General features: G+C 40.8%; 1 protein-coding gene across 6 annotated transcripts in view; it reads right to left on the bottom strand.

Moving 5' to 3' along the window:
- hars (histidyl-tRNA synthetase) overlaps positions 1-20,371 on the bottom strand; it is an 80,899-nt gene that overhangs the window by 40,413 nt on the left and 20,115 nt on the right. For 4 of the 6 annotated variants that reach the window (XM_072264170.1, XM_072264168.1, XM_072264169.1 and 1 more), the window contains exons 2-6: positions 13,202-13,291; positions 12,554-12,673; positions 8,414-8,509; positions 6,294-6,419; positions 1,733-1,840 (exon numbers count right to left, since the gene is read on the bottom strand). In XM_072264170.1, the coding sequence (XP_072120271.1) occupies positions 1,733-1,840; positions 6,294-6,419; positions 8,414-8,509; positions 12,554-12,673; positions 13,202-13,279 (528 nt within the window). In that variant the 5' untranslated portion in view covers positions 13,280-13,291. Of the gene's footprint in view, positions 1-1,732; positions 1,841-6,293; positions 6,420-8,413; positions 8,510-12,553; positions 12,674-13,201; positions 13,292-14,592; positions 14,930-20,371 lie in introns of all 6 variants that reach the window. The other 2 variants (XM_072264165.1, XM_072264166.1) reach the window with 1 other exon arrangement.

Here is a 20,371-nt window from a genome sequence, read left to right as displayed (position 1 = left end):
AACTTCAGCTAGTTCCCCTCTCATGCCATTGTAATTTCCTTTATTCCACTGAAATACTGACACATTGGATTTTATTTTTTTCCCTCTCAAATTTCAATGTGAACTCAATCAAATTGTGATCACTTTTTCCTAAGGGTTCCGTAACCTCTGGATCATTTCACAACACCCAATCCTGCACAGCTGATCCCCTAGTGGGCTCAACAACAAGCTGTTCTGAAAAGCCATCCCTGAGACATTCTACAAATTCTCTCTCGAGGTCCAGTACTGACCTGGTTTTTCCAATCCACTCTCATGTTAAAATCCCCAGCGATTATCATGACATTGCCTTTCTATCTCCTGCTGTAATTTGTAATCCACATCCTGGCTGCTGTTTGGAGGCCTGTATACAACTGCCATTAGGGTCTTTTTACCCTTGCCATTTCTTAACTCAACCCATAGAGACTCTACACCTTCCAATCCTATGTCATCTCGTTCTAATGATTTAATATTATTTCTTGCACACAGAGCCACACCACCCCCTCTGCCTACTAACCTATACTTCCAATACACCGAAAATCCTTGGACGTTCAGCTCCCAATGGCAGCCATCCTTTAGCTAAGTTTCAGAGATGGCCACAATGTTATCCTTGCCAGTCTGTAGCTGAATTTCAAGATCGTCCATTTTATTCCTTATGCTGCGTGCATTCAAATATAACATTTTCAGTCCAGCATTTGTTGCTTCCTATTTTAACTGCACCATGCCTCTATTGCCCTGTAACTCATGGCACTGGCTGTGATTAAGCTTCATCTCCTGCCTGTTCTTTCTACAATCTCTGTTGCATGCTATCTTTGATTTATTTCTGTTTTCCCCTTCCTCAGCCTTATCATTCCAGTTCCCATCCCCCTGCCAAGTTAGTTTAAACCCTCCCTAACAGCTCTCTTGAGTGTGCCCGCTAGGATATTGGACCCCAATGGATTCAGGTGTAACCCATCCTTTTTGTACACGTTGTACCTCCCCCAGAAGAGGACCCAATGATCCAGGAACCTGAAGCCCTGCCCCCTACACCAGTCTCTCAGCCGCACATTAATATGCCTGATCATGCTATTCTTGAATATATGATCGGCCTTTTACACCAGATGGCCTTTCTGACCACAGATGGCAGTAACAGACTCAAATGACACATAAAACCAGATCTAGTAGCCAGCTAGAAATAACGTAGCGTAGTGGTTAGCACAGGCGGCCCAAGTTCAATTCCTGTGTTGCCTGTAAGGAGTTTGCGCATTCTCCCCGTAATCATGTGGGTTTCCTCCGGGTGCTCCGGTTTCCTCCCATGGTCCAAAGAGGTACTAGTTGGTAGGTTAATTAGTCACTGTAATTTGTTTCGTGACTAGGCTAGGGTTGAAATGGAGATCGCTGGGGTGGTAGGGCTCGAATGACTGGAAAGACCTGTTCTGCACTGTATCCCAGTAAATAAATATGATTCAAACAGCGGCTCGCACAGATCCATTTATTGATCGCAACTTCTGTCAGTGGCAATAAGCACGATTCTGATTCTACTCCCGGCATTATTTTTAAGGGAAAGGATTCGGCCAATCTCATTCCAATCTGCTTTTACAAAGTGATTTGAGCATAGTATACATCATATCCTCCCCTACAGTTCTCATTAAGAAAAAGTTTAGTTTAAGATTACCCAGCACTACGCAAGGTTCCAAGATTAAGCATTTCACTTAACCAGAGTATTTATCGCCTGTACCTTAATTAGAAAATCTCCCAGCTGCAGGTCACTGAAGATCTCATGGATTATTTTCAGGCATTCAGCATCCGGAATCATTGCATCATACTGACCTGCAACGTCAAAATCCTGAAAAAGAAATCAAAATTAAAATTGGATGCAAACGTACTTTATTTGCTCTTCAGCAAAGAGTGGGATGGGGAGAGTTCAACAGGCAGCCAAGCTCAGTTTTAGGATTTAGGTAAATTCTCTTATGCCCATCACCCCTACTGGGGCATAGGCAGCTGTCAGCAGCACACCAGAGTCCTCCGAACTGGACCAACAGAAGGTTTAATAGCCCTGTGACATCCACTGTAACCACACGACTTCTACGTCTTCTAACAAAACTTGTTGCTTCACAGTTGTTTTACTATGCGTTGATAGAACAAAAGAAATAGGGACAGAACAGTGACAGAGGTCTACCAGTTGAAGAGAGAGAGAAAGCTAAGGAAAAAAATGGTGCTGCCTTATGGACAACTATTTTTTATACTCAGAGATAAGGAAAATTCCATTCAAATCTGAGTTAACCAATAAGAAAACCATTATTCAAATAGCATAGAGAAGCTTCCAGAGCTTTCCAGAATTATACTTTGTGCAACCACAAGAGGCATATTAAATTTGCATATACATATTATAGCCAATAGGAAGTATAGTAAGCAGTTACTTGTACAGTTGCAAGAAAAAGTTTGTGAACCCTTTGCAATTATCTGGTTTTCCGCTTTATTTACTCAAAATGTGGGCTGATCGTCATTTAAGTCAAGATAATAGACAAATAAAATCTGCCTAAACTAATAACACACAATTGTACTTCTACTCGTCAATACTGAATACACCATTTAAACAATCACAGTCTAGGTTCAAAAAAGTAAGTGAACCTCTGGGCTAATGCCTTCTACAAAAGCTATTTGGAGTCAGGTGTTCCGGTCAATGAGATGAGATTGTAGGTGTGGGTTGTATAGGTGCCCTGCCCTATAAAAAAGGCACATAAAGTCAGGTTACTGACAAAGCCTGCTCTTCTCAAGAAAGATCTGTCTCTGTGCGCCATGCCTCAATCAAAACTCAAAGGACTTCAGACCTTTAGAAATGCTTTTGTAGGCTTTTCCAGTTTCATGTATCTCTACAAATCTTCTAAGTGTTTTATCAGTTCACAGTAAGAGAAACTGTCTACAAATGGAGGAAATTCAGTACTGCTGCTACTGCAATGTGCAATGCTGAAGGAGCTGAAAAAGAACCCAAGCATAGGAGCAAAAGGCCTGCAGAAATCTCTAGAACTTGCTAAAGTCTCTGTTCATGTGTCCACTATAAGAAAAACACTGAACAAGAATGATGTTCATGGAAAGACACCATGAAGGAAACCACAGCTCACCATAAAAAACATTGCTGCACATCTCAAGTTTGCAAAAGACCATCAGGACGATCCACAATGCTTCTGGGACAACGTTCTATTGACAGGCGAGACGAAAGTTGAACTTTTTGCCAGAAATGCATACAACTATGTTTGAAAGAAAAAGGGCGCTGCACACCAACACCAAAACCTCATCCCAAGTATGAAGCATGGTGGAAGGCGCATCATGTTTTGGGGCTGTTTTGCTGCCTCCGATCCTGGACAGCTTGAGGGAACATTGAATTCAAAATTGTATCAAGACATTTCACAGGATAACGTTCAGGTAGTGGTCCATCACCTGAAGCTTAAAAAAATGTTGGGATGATGCAACAAGACAATGATCAACAACAGAATGGTTTAAAAACTAAAATAAGCATGTTTTAGAACGGTCAAGAGTCCAGACCTTAACCCAATTGAGACGCTGTGGCTTGACGTGAAGAGGGCTGTTCATGCAAGGTGTCCCAGAAATATCGATGAATTGAAACTAAAATTTCTCCTCACCATTATGCAAGTCCGATCAGCAGCTACAGGAAATGTTTGGTGGAGGTTATTACTACTAAAGGAGGTTCTACCAGTTATTAAATAAAAGGGTTCACATATTTTCAGCTGGAGTGTGAATGACTAAACAATGTGTTTAATAAAAACATGAAAAGTACAATTGTTTGTGTGTTATTAGTTTTGGCAGATAGTGTTTGTCTATTAGTACGACTTAGTTGAGGATCAGACCACATTCTATGACTAATTAATGCAGAAAACCAGGTAACTGCAAAGAGTTCACAAACTTTTTCTTGTAGCTGTACGTAATTATATAAAATACAAGTGGGTAATTAATTGTTCAGCTGCAAAGAAAATATCGATAGTCTAATCTAAGAATTAAACTGTGGGATCCAACATGAGTAAATCATACATTTTAGTCTAACTTACAAAATAGCTGTAGAGATTTACTTAATATACAGGGAAAATGAATCTGCAGATAGAAACTAGTTTAATTTCTAAATTATCTGACAAATACAAAAGCATGTTTTGTCATTCACTTGATCATTACTGAAATAACACCGCTTTGTTTTTTTCCAGTGACGCACTCTGCCCCAACATAAATTGCAAAAGTAGTAATCACCCAAAGTTGTTGCTCATTAATATTCACTTCTATATTTTAGTCAAAAGATGCGTTCTAATTTTTTTCATTCAATGTTGTTGCAAATTATCAGGCACAATAAAGGTAGTAACCTCTTTATTTATTATTTTATAATTTTATAAAAGACTTAAATGAGGAATACTATTGGGCATCAACGCCACTTTACAAGTCAGCATGCTGTGTAGCACAACAAAATTTGACAATGCACCTTATACAAAGGAATTTTGTAGGTCAACTGTCAAGTACTTTCTATGATCATTTATATTCAGATAAAGTTGCAATTAAATATCACTCAAGTAGAATCCTCCTGCAGAAACATGAACCTATAAGCTTATATAATAACCTCTTCCTCCAATATCAACAAAGATAAGGGAGATGATTTGCAACATCAGGAGAATTCACAGCACTCACACCCCTCTTTACATCGACTGCACAGCAGTGGGAACTGCAAGCAGTTTCAAACTCCTGGGAGTGCACATCTTGCACAACCTTTCATGGTCCCAAAACACATCCTACACAATCTAGAAAGTTCATCATCGCTGTTGGTCATAAAGGAATTGAACTATGAAGAAAACATCCAATTCAAACGGGTCAAGGACAGTGGAAGTAGACAAACCAATTGTTTTGTTCTTGCCATGAGATTGAAGTAATGGAGGTTGTCATTTTGTGAAGCTGCCCTGTATCCTCCATTCAGTGGACTGGTTTTGCTCGACTGAGTCAGTGTTTTTTAAAGTAAAGACAATGATGCTCCAGGTAATTTGCTGGACTAGAAATAATTTCCAAATAAGTAGTATCTGTGAGGTGTTCTTTAATAAGATATAAGATGTAGGTTTGTGAATGGTAGGGTCTACGTCTGCCCCAAGTGATTGGAGCTGTTACTGGCTTGGTGACTGATATAGAACAAAGAGCCATATATTACCAGTTGTCACTTGTGGAGAAGGACAATAAACAGATGCTGGCTTGGACTAGAGCCAATAAGAAGGTGACATAGGTCAGTAGAGCCAACAAGAATGAAGTCCATCACTTGAACTGATGAGGAACACTATAAGAGTTGGGAGCTTCAACTGGAAAGCGGCGAGAACTCTGGAGAGAACTCATCGCAAGGAAGAACCCCCCATGCCAAGGGCTGGGAGAAGAAAGGATTGATTGTCTGGCCAACGGGAAATCCCCTAAATTGGGGTTATAAATTGGAGTAGTGATCTGAGTGAGTATTGATGCAGAGAGAACAATAGAATTCATGTTTTAGGTTGTTGGCCTGAGGTCAACATAGTTATGTTGTTGTTTGTGCAGAGATAATAAAGTGCAAGGTTTGACTAAGAGCTGCATGCCTGGATTACCTAAGCTAGTTCAGTTGATAATAGTCAACAATGCCTCTACATTCTAAGGAAGCTGAAGAGAGCTGAACTATGTACATCCATACTCACCCCATTCTATAGACACGCAGTAGAAAGCATCCTAACAGCTGCATCACTACATGGTACGGAATCTCCACTCTAGCGGACAGGAAGGCTCTACAATGCGTAGTCAAAACTGCAAAACACTTCACTGGCACCAACGTTACCCACCATCAAGGACACATACAGAAAGATGCTGGAGAAGGGCCAGTAACATCACAAAGGATCCCACTAGCCCTGCTCATAGACTGTTTGTCCCACTCCCAGCAGGGAGGAGGCTATGTAGCATCAATACCAGGACCACCAGACTCAAAAATATAACTTTTCCCAAGCTCTAAGGCTGATCAAAACCTCCACTCACTAACCCATCCCTCCTACACCATCACTACTTTATCATTTCCTGTTACCTATATATGCAGATACTCCTGTGCCTAGCAGCACTTAATGGACATACAATCAATCTTATGCACGTAAGTTATCGTACGTATTTATATTTATTGCAGTTTTTAAATTATTGTGTTCTTTATCTATTTTTATTTGTGCTGCATTGGATCCAGAGTAATAATTATTTCTTTCTCTTTACACTTGAGTACCGGAAATGACATTAAACAATCTTGAATCAATACTTACGCACTGATAGAATTCCCTGTAACGACCTTTGGTCATGGCTGGATTGTCTCTTCGGTATACTTTAGCAATATGATATCTCTTAATATTGGTTATTTTATTCATAGCCAAGTAACGGGCGAAAGGAACCTGGAAAGAAACGTTAAGGACAAATACCAACACCAATACCAGCTCCAAAGTCCTAACTCAAAATATTCACTTCTATATTCTAAATCAAAAAACGCCTCCTAAAATTTTTAAAATTCAATTCTCCACTTGCACATGCTGCCCGTCAATGATAACTAGATCACTAGGGCAGCATGGTGACATAGCGGTTAGCGTAACAGTATTACAGTGCCAGCAACCCGGGTCCGATTCCACCGCTGTATGTCAGGAGTTTATATGTTCTCCCCATGACCACACGGAATTCGCCCGGGTGCTCCGGTTTCCTCCCACAATCCAAAGGCACTTTAGTAGGTTAATTGGTCACATGGATGTAATTGTACAGCACAGGCTCACTGGGACAGAAGGTCCTGTTACCATTCTGTATCTCCAAACAAATAATAAGGATTGGGTGCCCTGCAAGTATCCCTTCAGTGCCAACCCGTGACCAAAGGCTGCTGCCTCCGCTTACTCAGCAATGCTTGGATTAAAAAAAACTGCTATACTTTAATTTACGCCATTTCCTGCTGAGTAACAAATAGATTTGTCACTGATTAACTGGACTCTGAAAACTCACACTTGTTCCTAAATCACACAGCACACAAGGGGAACAGTGTGGCTGACCCCCGTCCACCACACTGTTCTGAAGTCTGAACAGAGAAATGACACTTTTATACAGAAATTGACTAGTTGGATACAGATATCTTGTGGATAATCTTCTGGATGTTCAAGTTCCACAATCACTCATCAATCACACTATAGTACTGTATTAGTCCCCATCAGTCACCTTACGTATGACTTAGCATCACTTTATGCACAGACAATTAATCTAGGTATATACGCTATCTTATGTATTTATTTTTTATCATGAGTTTTTCAAATTACTATTATTGTGCTCTTTATCTTTTATGTTTCTTTTCCTGCTGCATTGGATCTGGAGTAACAATTATTTCTTTCTCTTTACACTCGTGTACAGGATACAAGATAGAACACAGAACAGGAGCACGCCCTTCTGCACACAATGTTGTGCCAAGCTAGCTAAAAATTAAATCAAGAACCCCCCAAAATTAATCCCTCCTATTAACATTGTAGCCAGCTGGTGGCGTGGTGGCATTAGCACTGGACTTCGGAGCGAAGGTTCTGGAGCTCAAGTCCAGCCGGCTCCCTTGCATACTTTCCATCCGTGCTGGGTTGGGCATCGAGCTAGCAACTCGGCCTCGTAAAAATAAGAAAGCCTACTTAAAAAAAAACGCTGTCATGATGGCGTCCCAATGACTCCACTCGGAGTTAAGGGCTTTATTCTTCTTCACTAACATTGTAGCTTCTATTAATAGCAAGTACAAAAACAATTTCCACATTAAAAGCCAATATTACTTCAGAATTATTAAAGTAACTGACCAATAGTAAGTGTATCACTAGAATCCTTTGGTTTTATCTTGTCTTGATATGTCAGGTGGTAGTGGCCCCATGCAGTGAAAAGGGAAGCTAAGCTCTTCAAAGACCTCTTACCTGGGTTGACAGCATGGTATCTGTAAACTATCCTTGCCTGGACATGATCTTAATCCTCTCCTTCTCATGACTACCCCAATTAGAACACAGAATTTTAAATAGTGTATGGGTGCACCATCAGAAGTCTTCAGATTGATACAATGGAATTTGTCTTTTTTTGCACATTGGTTGTTTGCTAACTCAGTTGTATTTATTTTATTTCCTCTACATATCTGCAATAAAATGAATCTCAAGGTAGTATATGCGGTAACATTTATGTACTTCGATAATAAATTTACTTTGAACTTTGATTAAGAACATGATTGAGCTATGCTATCTTCAAACACTGCTCAACCCAAATGGTGAAAAGTCTAGTACAAGTCCACAGCTAGACTCCTGGGCCATCTGCATTATCAAGTCCACCCCTAACTCTTACTGAGTGAACCTTGACCAACTTGACCTACTGTTACATTTAGCTCACGGATCAAGGATACAGTTAGATCATAACGCAATGACAACAGCTCACCACCCTGGTCCTTCAAATCATAGATAAGTTTTGAGTCTTCACCATATTTTCCCATCAGGGTTTCCTAAAGAACAAATTGGTAAAATTTTAAAATACATTTTCGTGAACTATAAAGGCATAAGCAGAGTAATTATTTAAGCACATTCAAAATATTGAGTTAGAAATTATTTATTGAAGCCTTCCGTTGGTCAGGGTCAACCATGGATGTTGCATCCTAGTTGTATAGCAAGCCCAGAGAGCATGATATGGAGAGCAAGCTTTTACCCATGCAGCAGGCTCCCCTTCTCTACACTGCTGACGAATCCAAAGGAATGGCAGAGACCAATACAGTCTGGCACCAGCAGCTTCGAAGAAGTTGCCAGACAGCATTGAACTCAACATAGGTCTGCCTTAGGGACTCCAGCTCCAGCTTTTTCCCCTGGGGTTTATTCTCAAAGTCCTCCCCATGAGTGGCTATAGCCACAAGGAAGTGGAAGGTTGAGATCAGAGTTTTCTTCACCGAGATGGGCTGTCAACCGCAGCATTTGAGTCCCATCTGCCTGGATTAAAAACTATGCAACAGGTGAAAATCCACTCTAAAATAGCTTTGCAAAAATCTTATAGGATAAATGTGTGAACAAATTGCAAACTGTGACTGGATGCCATGTGTGCACTGAAGCTCTAATATAATAGTTGTTCATGCATGTGTAACAGGGCCTTTTGCCAATGGAACCAGTGCACACTGGCATAGCCCAGTTACTATGCATTCTCCAACTAAACACTGTGGTTTGGGTCAAGTCAGCTCTGATGGCTGGTCCAAAATACCATTTTGTTTGTGGTTATAAACACTAGAGATTCTGTGAATGCTGGAACACACATACAAAATGCTGGAGGAATTCAGCACATCAGGCGGCATTTATACACAGTCGATGTTTCATGTACATAGAAAGGTACTGTGGTGTATAGGTAGTGTCAAACATTTAAAGAAATGATATACAAGTTACAAAACAAAAATCCTTTAAAGCCACAGAAAAAAAGGAAGAGGGACAAACTGATTTATCCACAGCTGATGTTAAATCAAAGTGCTGTTTCCTAAGACCGGAGGACACAGACTCAAGATAGAGGGAGTCCTTTTAGAATGAAGGTAAGAAAGAATTTCTTTAGCCAGAGCATGGCGAATCTGTGGAATTCATTGCCACAGGCGGCCATGGAGGCCAAGTCTTTACAAATATTTAAGGCAGAGGTTGATAGATTCTTGATTAGTCAGGGCTTGAAAGGATACAGGGAAAAGGCAGGAGATTGGGGATGTGAGGGAAAATGGAACTGCCATGATGAAATGGCAGAGCAGACTTCATAGGCCATTAGATATAGGAGCAGAATTAGGCCATTTGACCTATTGAGTCTGCTCTGCATTTGGGCCAAATGGTCTAATTCTGCTCCTATATTTTATGGTCTTAACAAAGGAACATTCCAATGAAGCTGACAGGAATGAAAACATTTTAGAACTCAAAGGGAAAACCAAGAAACTGATCAAATAGTATGTGAGACTGAACAGATCAGAAAAAAATTGACTGCAAAAGTTTTTGTCAAATGTGAACCCCTTGCAGATAGAAGCAGAAGAATATTACTGCATGTTTTATCATAACAGTGCCAGTAACGTTATAAACACAGGAGATCCTGCAGATACTGGAAACCCAGAGCAACACACACAAAAGCTGGAAGAACTCAGCAGGTGAGGCAGCATCTATGGAAATGAATAAACAGCTGATGTTTTGGTATTCTGTGTGTGCTGCCAGCAGTCTTACATACTGTGAACATGCACCTTATGCCAACCTGTCCATCTTCAGGCCAGGCTGCTCATGCTATACTATTTTGTGACTGCACGTGCTGGATTGTAACTATATGTGCTGTGATTTGCATCTTAGTACCAGAGGGACAATGTTTCGTTTAGCTGTATACAAGTGTACGGTTGAATGACAATAAACTGGAGCTTGAAGATTTTATAATAGGAAAGAAGATGGTAAAGGAATTAAACAATGTGTCTGTCTTTACCCAACATGATAAATAGTTGAGTCTAGAACAGGGAGTTCCCAACCTGGGGCCCACAGATCCCTTGCTAGGTGGTATTGGTCCATAACGTGTAATAAAAGGTGGGGAACCCGGGTCTAGAATCTAAGGTCCACCAAGGATGTGGAACTGAAGCAACTAATAGTACAAACTGGTGATTTGGAAGGAAGGAACAGGCCACTTATGAGTGAGATGAGGAGAAAGGTGCCACAGTTGCATAGGGTTTAGCACAATGCTGTTACAGCTTAGGTCAGAGTTCAGAGCTCCGAGCTCCATTCCACTGTCCTCTGTAAGGAGTCTTTACGTCTTCCCTGTGAATGTGTGGGTTTTTTCCAGGTGCTCCGATTTCCTCCCACAGAGACATACCAGTTAGTAGCTTAATTGGTCATGTAAATTGTCCTGAGATTAGGCTAGGGTTAAGTCAGTGAATTGCTGGATGGAGCAGCTCGTAGGGTCAGAGGACCTGTTCAAAAATCTAAATAGCTGTATTTCCAAATTTAAAAAAATACTTTGGAGTGAGATGAGGAGATACTTTCCCAGAGGGTGGTGAACCCTTGCAATTCTCCAACCAAGAGGCTGTGGAGACTGAGTTATTTGTGTTCATTAAAAACACACAGATTTTTACACTTTAAGGTACGAAGGCTCATGGAGATTACAGTGGAAAATGGTGCTGAGGTAGAAGACTGGCTATATAAATATCTGAACAGATGCAAAGGAGGAATAGATCATCAAGCCCCATTCCTTATGTTAATGTTCAGGCCAGAATGATCCACCCAGGTTCACTACATGGGAACAGCATGCCCGAGACTACCACACTCACAGCAATGGTCAGATTGGTCATGGAGTAAACAGGACTCATTTAGGGGTCAGATAAAGCAGCCACTCTTTGATCAGGCTTCCTGACACGGCTTGGTCTCATTAAAGACATGACAATTTCTTCCACAAGGAACCACATGAAAAGTGATTTGATGGAGATGTACAAGAGGTACAAATTGAGTGGACCAGAGACTTTTTCCCCCAGAGTGGAAATGGCTAGCACCAGAGGGCATAATTTTAAGGTGACTGGGAGAAAGTATGGGGAGGATGTCAGAAGTACGTTTGTTTAAACACAGATTGGTGGGTGGTAGGGGCAGATACATTAGCATGTAAGAAACTCTTAAGATAGGCAGATGGATGACAGAAAAATGGAGGGCAATGTGGAAGGGAGGAGTTTAAGTTCAGTCCAACTTAAGGTATGAAGTTGGTATAACATTGTGGGCCAAAGAGCCTGTACTGTGCTGTAGCGTTATATTTTGTATGTTAATAGATTATCTGCTTCCAAAACTCAAACTGCAAGCAAGGAAGGTCTAAGATGCAGAGGAAAACTGAAGATTACAGATTCAGGAGGACTGACAGTAATCCCTGGCACAATTCCAGATATGATGGAGCATTGCACAAAAACCTTCAGAAGTACTGAAGGTGCACATCTTTCTACAGATGTACCATGGAAAGCATTGTAACTGGTTGCGTCACTGCCTGCTGTGGAAGAGTCACTGCACAGGATCAGAGGGTTGTAGACTCAACCAGCTCCATCATTGACACCAACCCCCCCCCCACCCCCAACATCAAGGACACCTTCAAAAGGTGATGTTTCAAGAAGGTGTCATCTATCACTACGGACCCTCACCACCCAGGACATGCCCTCTTCTCATTACTACCATCAGGGAGGTGGTACAGGGGCCTGAAGACACACATTTAACATTTTTAGGAACAGCTTTTTCCCCCTTTGCCATCAGATTTCTAAACTAGTCCATGAACAATACTTTAATATTCTTGTTATCTTTTTGAACTACTTATTTTGTCTATATATTATTTCTTACTGTAATTTATAGTATAGTTATGTATTGCACTGTACTGCTGCAACAACACAAAAAAATTCACAACATGTCAGTGATAATAAGCCTAATCCTGATTCTTGTGAAGCATTGGTATCATTGTGGGTCTATGACCCATCTATAGCACCATACTAGTGAATCACAGCCCAGATCAAGAGAAAATTAGTCAGCCTGCCTGAATACCTTACCTTGAGTTCAAACACAGGTGTGTCAATAGTCTCTGCTCCATGGCGTTTGAATGAGCTAGTGATGGTATCGAACACTTTCTCACGGATAGCCATTTGTTTTGGATTATAGTCTCTTGTTCCCTGCAAAGTTGAAAGCTCGTTTAAGAAATCAAAATGGAGTATTCTCATACAAGGAAACAATGCAATTAAAAAAAAATTCAAACTATTTATTGTAAAGGAGTGCAACTGGGCACCAAGGTAGTGTAGCGGTTAGCACAATGCTATTACAGCTTGGGGCGGAGTTTGGAGTTCAATTCTGGTGCTCTCTGTATGGAGTTTGTACGTTCTCTCTGTGAAACAGGTAGGTTTCTCCCCACAGTCCAAAGAAGTACCGGTTAGCCAGTTAATTGACGATTGTAAATTATTCCATGAGTAGGCTGGGGTTAAATTGGAGGGTTGCTGGGTGGTGTGGCTCATTAGGCTGGAAGGGCCTATTCAGCACTATATCTTTAAATAATAAAACAAATGCCATGCCTACACAGTCATTTACAAACTGTAACAGTCACTAATGTTCAGAACATGGAGCTTAGTGGCAAATCGCAAATGCCAACTAAATTGAAGGGAAATTGAAGCATGCTCTCTCCACTGTGTAAACAGAATAAAAGGTACCTTGGGTGTTTTGAGCACAAACTGTGGTTTCACATCACTTCCTCCAATCTGAGCTTTCAGTTCCATCAACTTTGCCATTTCAATTGCAATCTAAATAAATGAAGAGAAGCACAAAGTGAACTAATATGCCATCTTACTTCAACTATAGACCATTAACAGCCGATATTCAAACTAAAACTGACATTGCTTGAAACGAAAGAACCTGATATTTATTGCACATACAATGCAATCTTGTATAGCTAACTGTCCAGTGGTGCCTGAAAACGAGGAGGCCAGTGACTACGGTACAAGGATGGTCTGCACAGGAGCCTCAAGAGAGCTGACAGTGCCCCATCAACATGGGAGGATCTGGCTCAAGATTGCTCACAGTGGAGGGACGCCATCAGAAAAGGTGTGGACGCTGCTGAGAACAAGCTCAACGAGGCAACAGAGGAAAGGCACAGGAAGCGCCACAACAGAGCCCCTCCAGGCCTCACCTGCCAAGTATGTGGAAGCAGTGCCTCCAAGGATCGGTCTGTACAGCCACTCCAGGACGCACATATCAAACCCCACTAACTGACTGAAAGGAACCATCATCATCCTATGGGATGGATAGCCAGAAGAGGATTTCAAAATAGATTTCTGTGATGAATGTATTGTGGGTGCACGGTCCAAGGAAATGTTACGTTTGGTTGTATATATGTACAGTCAGATGACAATAAACTTAAATTTGAGCAACACACACAAAATGCTGGAGGATCTCAGGTCAGGCAGCATTGATGGAAAAGAGCAAATAGTTATTTCAGGCCAAGACCCTCCTTCTGGACTGAGGAAGGGGAAGGTGCCAGAATCAAAAGCTGGGTGGAGGGGAAGGAGGCTCATTGGAAGGTGAAGACAGGCGAGTGACAAAGGTCAAGGGCTGGAGAAGAAAGAAAATGATAGGAGAGGAGAGTGGACCAAAGGAGAAGAGGAAGGAGGAGGGGAACCAAGAAGATGGGGTGGAGAGTAATTTGTTCACTGGAAAGGGAAGTCAATATTCATGCCATCAGGTTGGATGCTACTCAGACAAAATATAAGGTGCTGCTGCTCCTCCACCCTGAGGGTGGCCTCATCTTGGAATAAGAGGAAGCCACAGATCGACATGTCAGAATGGGAAAGGGAACAGGAATTGAAATGTTTGGCCACTGGGAAATCCCACTTTTGGCTTGAACTTCATGTTTTCTTGATTGTCTAGATTTGGAAACGTTTAAAATTTTCTGAAATGCACACTTCTCAGTCTTTAATTTTTATCCTTTTAAGAGTTTTCCTTGTCATGAAGACATTGTCAGAGTACAAAATTTGGTCATAATCATTTTACTATGTAATAACAGCTCTATTTGTGGAAAAAAAGACTACGTAAGAGTGTTACACACCTGTTCATTGGCCAGAGAGCACATCATGCGTGCAGCCACGATACCATATCGAAACCAGGAGAAGATGAATCCAGACGAGTATTTCACAGCAAAGGTTCCAATTTTGTACATTTTGGTTTGAAGTTCAGTGGATCGGTGTGAAAGGTACCCCACGTATCCAGTTCGATCCCAATAATCCCGTCAAAGAGTCAACATTCAAATCCCATTTAAAGTACACCCGCAATTTCCATCAAATGTCCAAAGATGGCCAGGACCAAATACGACACGACAGAAGAACAATGAAATCCGGGGTGGATTGTGCATGGAGGAACAGGAGAAAACTTGTCAGCAACTACCACTAACCCAGTGGTATAGTGAGGCAGCAAAGCATGGTGGAAAGGAGTAACAGCGACAATTAACTAAACTGAACAATAAACTTCAAACCATATTTTCCTGAAAGAACCAATTACCAGCTTATGAAATTTACTGCACCAAGCACAAGTTTAAAAAACAAAAATAATATTACATCAAAATTTTACACAATGGAAGATTTAACACCAGGTAATACTTGATGGCCTGAATGGTGTCTCAAATAGGAAGTATATTATGACAGGAGAGGACAATCAATTTTCATTTACAACTACATGCTGGTTTTAAAATAACTATTGACATTTTTTTTTTGCCCAAAGCCATTATTCGTTATTAGTAAGACTATAAAACATAGACACAGTATTAGCTAATTCGATTCATCAAGTCTGCTCTGCCATTCCATCATGGCTGATTTATTAGCCCTCTCAACCCCATTCTCCTGCCGTCTCCCCGTAACCTTTGACACTTACTAATCAAGAACCTGTCAACCTCCACTTTAAATACAGTGGATTCCAGTTAACTGAGTCATCCACTTATTTAGGACAACTCTTAAAGAACAAAAATTAATCGATAAAATAGCCAGAGTTCCCTTCATTTATATGGGACACTATATCACTTAAATGGTACAGGATAACTGTTGCCGAACAGTTTGTATCATGTGTGGCCACTATTAGCCACTAAACTGTACTTAGAGCATACAGCTTTTAAATAGCAACAGTTGCATGTGTTTTGATTTTAAAAAAGTTAAATTGTAACTGATAATTGGCGAGAAATGTTTCACTCACTGTGGTTTCAAGCATCCAGGCTTTGAAATGCTAGAAACGGATGGGAGTGAAAATGAAAGGTTGCAATGAAAATGAAGATTTGGAGCATACAATCATCCAGAGCATTGTATGAAGGTAACCCATAATCTGCACTAGGTGTCTGCATTGATTTTGTTCATTGACAGTCAAAAGAACACAGCAGTGTACACTGGATGAGTTCCTCCTTTCAAAAACTAGAGTACTATAAAATTAATGTTGTGTTTTAATTTGTTCAGTATTTCATTTAATTATTTTTTTTTACTCAGTTAAACAATGGTAGATTTTTTTTTTATATACCTTTTAATCATGAGGCAGCCACTTAATTGGGCCAAAATGTACTGGTTCCAGTATGTTCCAAGTAACTGGAATCCACTATATACCTAGTTACTTGGCTTCTACAGACATCTTAGGCACCCCACCCAGAGTGGGGTTTCCTGTTTCACCTTCACTGACACTTGACTATCAGACTTTGTTTCATCAACACACATTTTTGGCAAGCTCTTCCAAGCCAGAACAATCTGCAGACTCGTTGTTTATTTCCAAAAGGAAATACAAAACGAAGTCTGTACTTTACGATCACGAATGCCCAATTTTCTATCAGCAACAGGATACAATCCTCTCTATCTGATTGTACAATGTGCATAACCCCAAAGATACCCATGTACATATTTCAGGCCCAAAATAACCATCAGTATAACAAATCTCTAAGTAAAAATTTAACCATGGTCAAAATCAACTACAGTATTTTAAAATTGCTTTTAATCTAACAATGTCATTTCTAAATTACCAAAATCTGTACCAGTTACAGTTCATAGAATATAAATATTTACATTGGCAATATAACCATATAACCATTATACAGCACGGAAACAGGCCATCTCAGCCCTTCCAGTCCGTGTCCAACTCTTACCCTATCCTAGTCCCATCGACCTGCACTCAGCCCATAATCCTCCATTCCTTTCCTTTCCATATATCTATCCAATTTAACTTTAAAGGACAACATCGAACCTGCCTCAACTACTGCTGGAAGCTCGTTCCACACAGCCACCACTCTCTGAGTAAAGAAGTTCCCCCTCATGTTACCCCTAAACTTTTGCCTTCTAACTCTCAATCCATGTCCCCTTGTTTGAATCTTCCCCACTCTCAATGGAAAAAGTCTAACCACGTCAACTCTATCAATCCCCCTCATAATTTGGATCCAGGACGTCATGGACCGATTGCAGGGCATCCTCAAGGGTGAAGGTGAACAGCCAGAAGTGGTGGTGCATGTCTGCACAAATGACATCGGGAAGGGGAGGAAAGAAATTCTGCAGCGTGACCTCAGAGAACTCGGAAGAAGTCTGAAAAGCAGGACCTCCAGGGCGGTTATCTCCGGTTTGCTTCCAGTTCCTCGTGCTGGTGAGGGCAGGAACAGGGAGATAGGGGATCTGAATATGTGGCTGAGGAGCTGATGCGGGAAGCAGGAATTTAGATTCTTAGACCACTGGGATCCGTTTTGGGGTAAGGATGAATTGTACAAAAGGGACGGGTTGAATCTTAACAGACGGGGGACCAGCATTCTGGCAGGCAGGTTTGCCACTGCTGCATGGGTGTGTTTAAACTAAGTAGTTGGGGGGGGGGGGGGAGGAGAGGAAATACAAGGATGGAGTTAAGGGGAAAGAGAAAATAAGGAAAGTTAAGAAAGACAACAGAATTAACGGGGCAGAAAGCTCAGGAAAGGATTGGACAGTATGGCCAAGTGCAATAGGAATCAATGTGAAAGATGAGGGGAGTAATGGATTAAAAGTATTATATATGAATGCATGAAGTATAAAAAATAAAGTGGATGAGCTTGAGGCTCAGTTGGAAATCGGCAAGTATAATGTTTTAGGAATAACAGAGACATGGCTGCAAGAGGACCAGGGCTGGGAAATGAATATTCAAGGGTATACGTCCTATCGAAAGGACAGACAGGTGGACAGAGGGGGTGGGGTGGCTCTGTTGGTGAAGAATGAAATTCAGTCCCTTGCGAGAGGCGACATAGAATCAGGAGATGCAGAGTCAGTATGGATAGAACTGAGAAATTGTAAGAGCAAAAAGACCCTAATGGGAGTATCTACAGGCCCCCAAACAGTAGCCTGGATATAGGGTGCAAGTTGAATCAAGAGTTAAAATTGGCATGTCGCAAAGGTAATGCTACGGTTGTTATGGGGGATTTTAATATGCAGGTAGACTGGGAAAATCAGCTTGGTACTGGACCCCAAGAAAGAGTTTGTGGAGTGCCTCCGAAATCTTGACATTTCTACTCAGAAATTAACAGTCAAGTAGACTCCAAACTGGCCACAATACTCAGAGACTTGGGCTATATTATTTTTGTGTGACTGTATGTTTTACTGCTATAGTAATTATATGTGCTATATGTGACTGTTGGTATTGTGTTTTGCACTTTGGCCCTGGAAGGACATTGTTTAGCTGTATGCATGTGCATGGTTAAATGAGAATTAAACTTGAACTTGAAATTTTCTGGGATTCTGTAACAATGAAGGTATAAAACCCAATTAACAGAAATTAGTACAGTAAACCTCCCATAATCCAGCACCCTCAAGGCCCTAGTGTTGCTGCAATTCCACACTATTGCATATAGTAGTAGTGAGCAGCCCAATCACTCCAGTTGTGTGTGACGTTCTCCTAAGGGGTTGTCTGTTGCTGGGTCCTCAGGTGACCGACCTGGAGTCCTCATAACTGGGATGCCAGAGTGGAATTCCTTAAAGGAAAACGTCTGCTTGTGACTTTGTTTAACGTGAGGAGACTGCTGCATGGACATACAGTACTAAGCAAAAGTCTTAGGTACTTGTAAAAAAAAAATTCAGTAAAGTGAAGGTTCCTTCAAAAATCATGAATTGAAACATTTCTAAATATATTAAAAAATACTATAAATAGTAAACAGTTTAAAAAACGTGGCATGGTTTTTAAAAATGCATCTTGGGTACACTGTTGTGCAGTTTTGTAAGAAAATTGGCTGGTAGGTTCTTCCAAGCATCTTGGAGAACTTGCCATAGTTCATCTGCAGATTTTGTGTGTCTCGCTTGCTTCTGCCTCTCCAGGTAGTCATAGTCATACTTCATTGATCTCGGGGGAAATTGGTTTTCGTTACAGTTGCACCATAAATAATTAAATAGTAATAAAGCCATAAATAATTAAATAGTAATATGTAAATTATGCCAGGAAATAATTCCAGGACCAGACAGGTAATCCCAGACAGCCTCGGTGATGTTGAGACCTGGGCTCTGTGGAGGCCACAGCATCTGAAACCATGTCAGAAATGTAGGGTGCCTAAGGCTTTTGCAGAGCACTGTATCTATTGGATATATCTCATTAATAACTCAACATACTTTAAATTGTTATTTTAGAACAGCTTCTTCCTTTTCACCATCGGATTTCAAATAGATAATGAACCCATGTACACGATTTATCTTTTTCTCTTTTTGCACTACTTAATTTAACTTTTTATATACACATTGCTTATTGTAATATTTAGTTTTATTTCATATTATTATGTATTGCATTGTACTGCTGCCACAAAACGACATATTCCAGTAACATTAAACCTGATTGTGGTTGTGATCCATGGCAGCACAATTACAATCTCAAGTGACCTAGGTGAGTTTCAGAAGTGCAAGGGAACTGAAGATCAGCAACTTTCAGGGGAGCAGGGTCAGCCTGATACTAAACCACCGGGACTTCTAAGCAATAGCAGAAAGGATTTGGAGTTTTGTGTTATGTACCCCTAGGGTTCATATTCATTATGGAGTCTGCCTTTAAAAAGAAAGAGAAAGCTGTACCGGGGGGGGGAGAAAGAGAGATGGAGTTATTTGATGGACAATTGATGTTATGGTTTCTCTGCAGCTTGTTTTGAATGTACAAGGACACGCAAATGCACTAAGGTGTGGCGAATTTACCACTACACTTTCAGGTGCCCATGAGTGTGATTATGAGGAATCTATCTGTGATTATTAGTGCATGAAAGAGTGACCCTGTGGAGTGTACCAGTGTGTCTAACCCTTGCCTGGGTTGGTAGATTATCACTTGAAGACGGCACTCTTAAGTTGGTCAAGTTTGGCTAACTTGGAGGTTTCAGAGGACAACGGGAAGAATTGACGGCATCGGCTCGCGTGGACAACAAACCTCCCTCTCTCTCTCTCCTCAACTCAATAACACAAACTGAACTGATTTTGTTTACCTACCATGGTAAGACTATCAATTACCACCTAAGTTTGAAGTTTGGGTTTATATTTCCACACCTATATATGCATAAACTCTGCTAATCTGTTCGATTTATCTAGTTTTATATTGTATTGTGTAGTTACTAATAAAAGTAGAGTTAGTAAACTGCAAAAAAAAGACTCCAGGTGTGTTCCATTTCTGCTGGTTCTTGAACTCATTACAGGGTACGTAACGTGTATGTATTGTGCTGGAGATTGAGAGAGAATCAATGCTCTGCAAGATAACTTTTGAGGGATTGCATTGAAACTCTTTGCTAAAATATGAATGCACAGTATTTTGGCACAGGTTTGGGCATTACAGTAGCACAGTGGTTACTGCAGTGTTACAACAGCTCAGGCCTTTGGAGTTTGGAGTACAATTCTGGC

Source organism: Mobula birostris, chromosome 7 (genome assembly GCF_030028105.1).
Source record: "Mobula birostris isolate sMobBir1 chromosome 7, sMobBir1.hap1, whole genome shotgun sequence".
In the NCBI taxonomy this organism is placed as follows: Eukaryota; Metazoa; Chordata; class Chondrichthyes; order Myliobatiformes; family Myliobatidae; genus Mobula; species Mobula birostris.
Note: the sequence above shows the minus strand (reverse complement) of the source record. Positions and strands in the feature narration are given on the sequence as shown.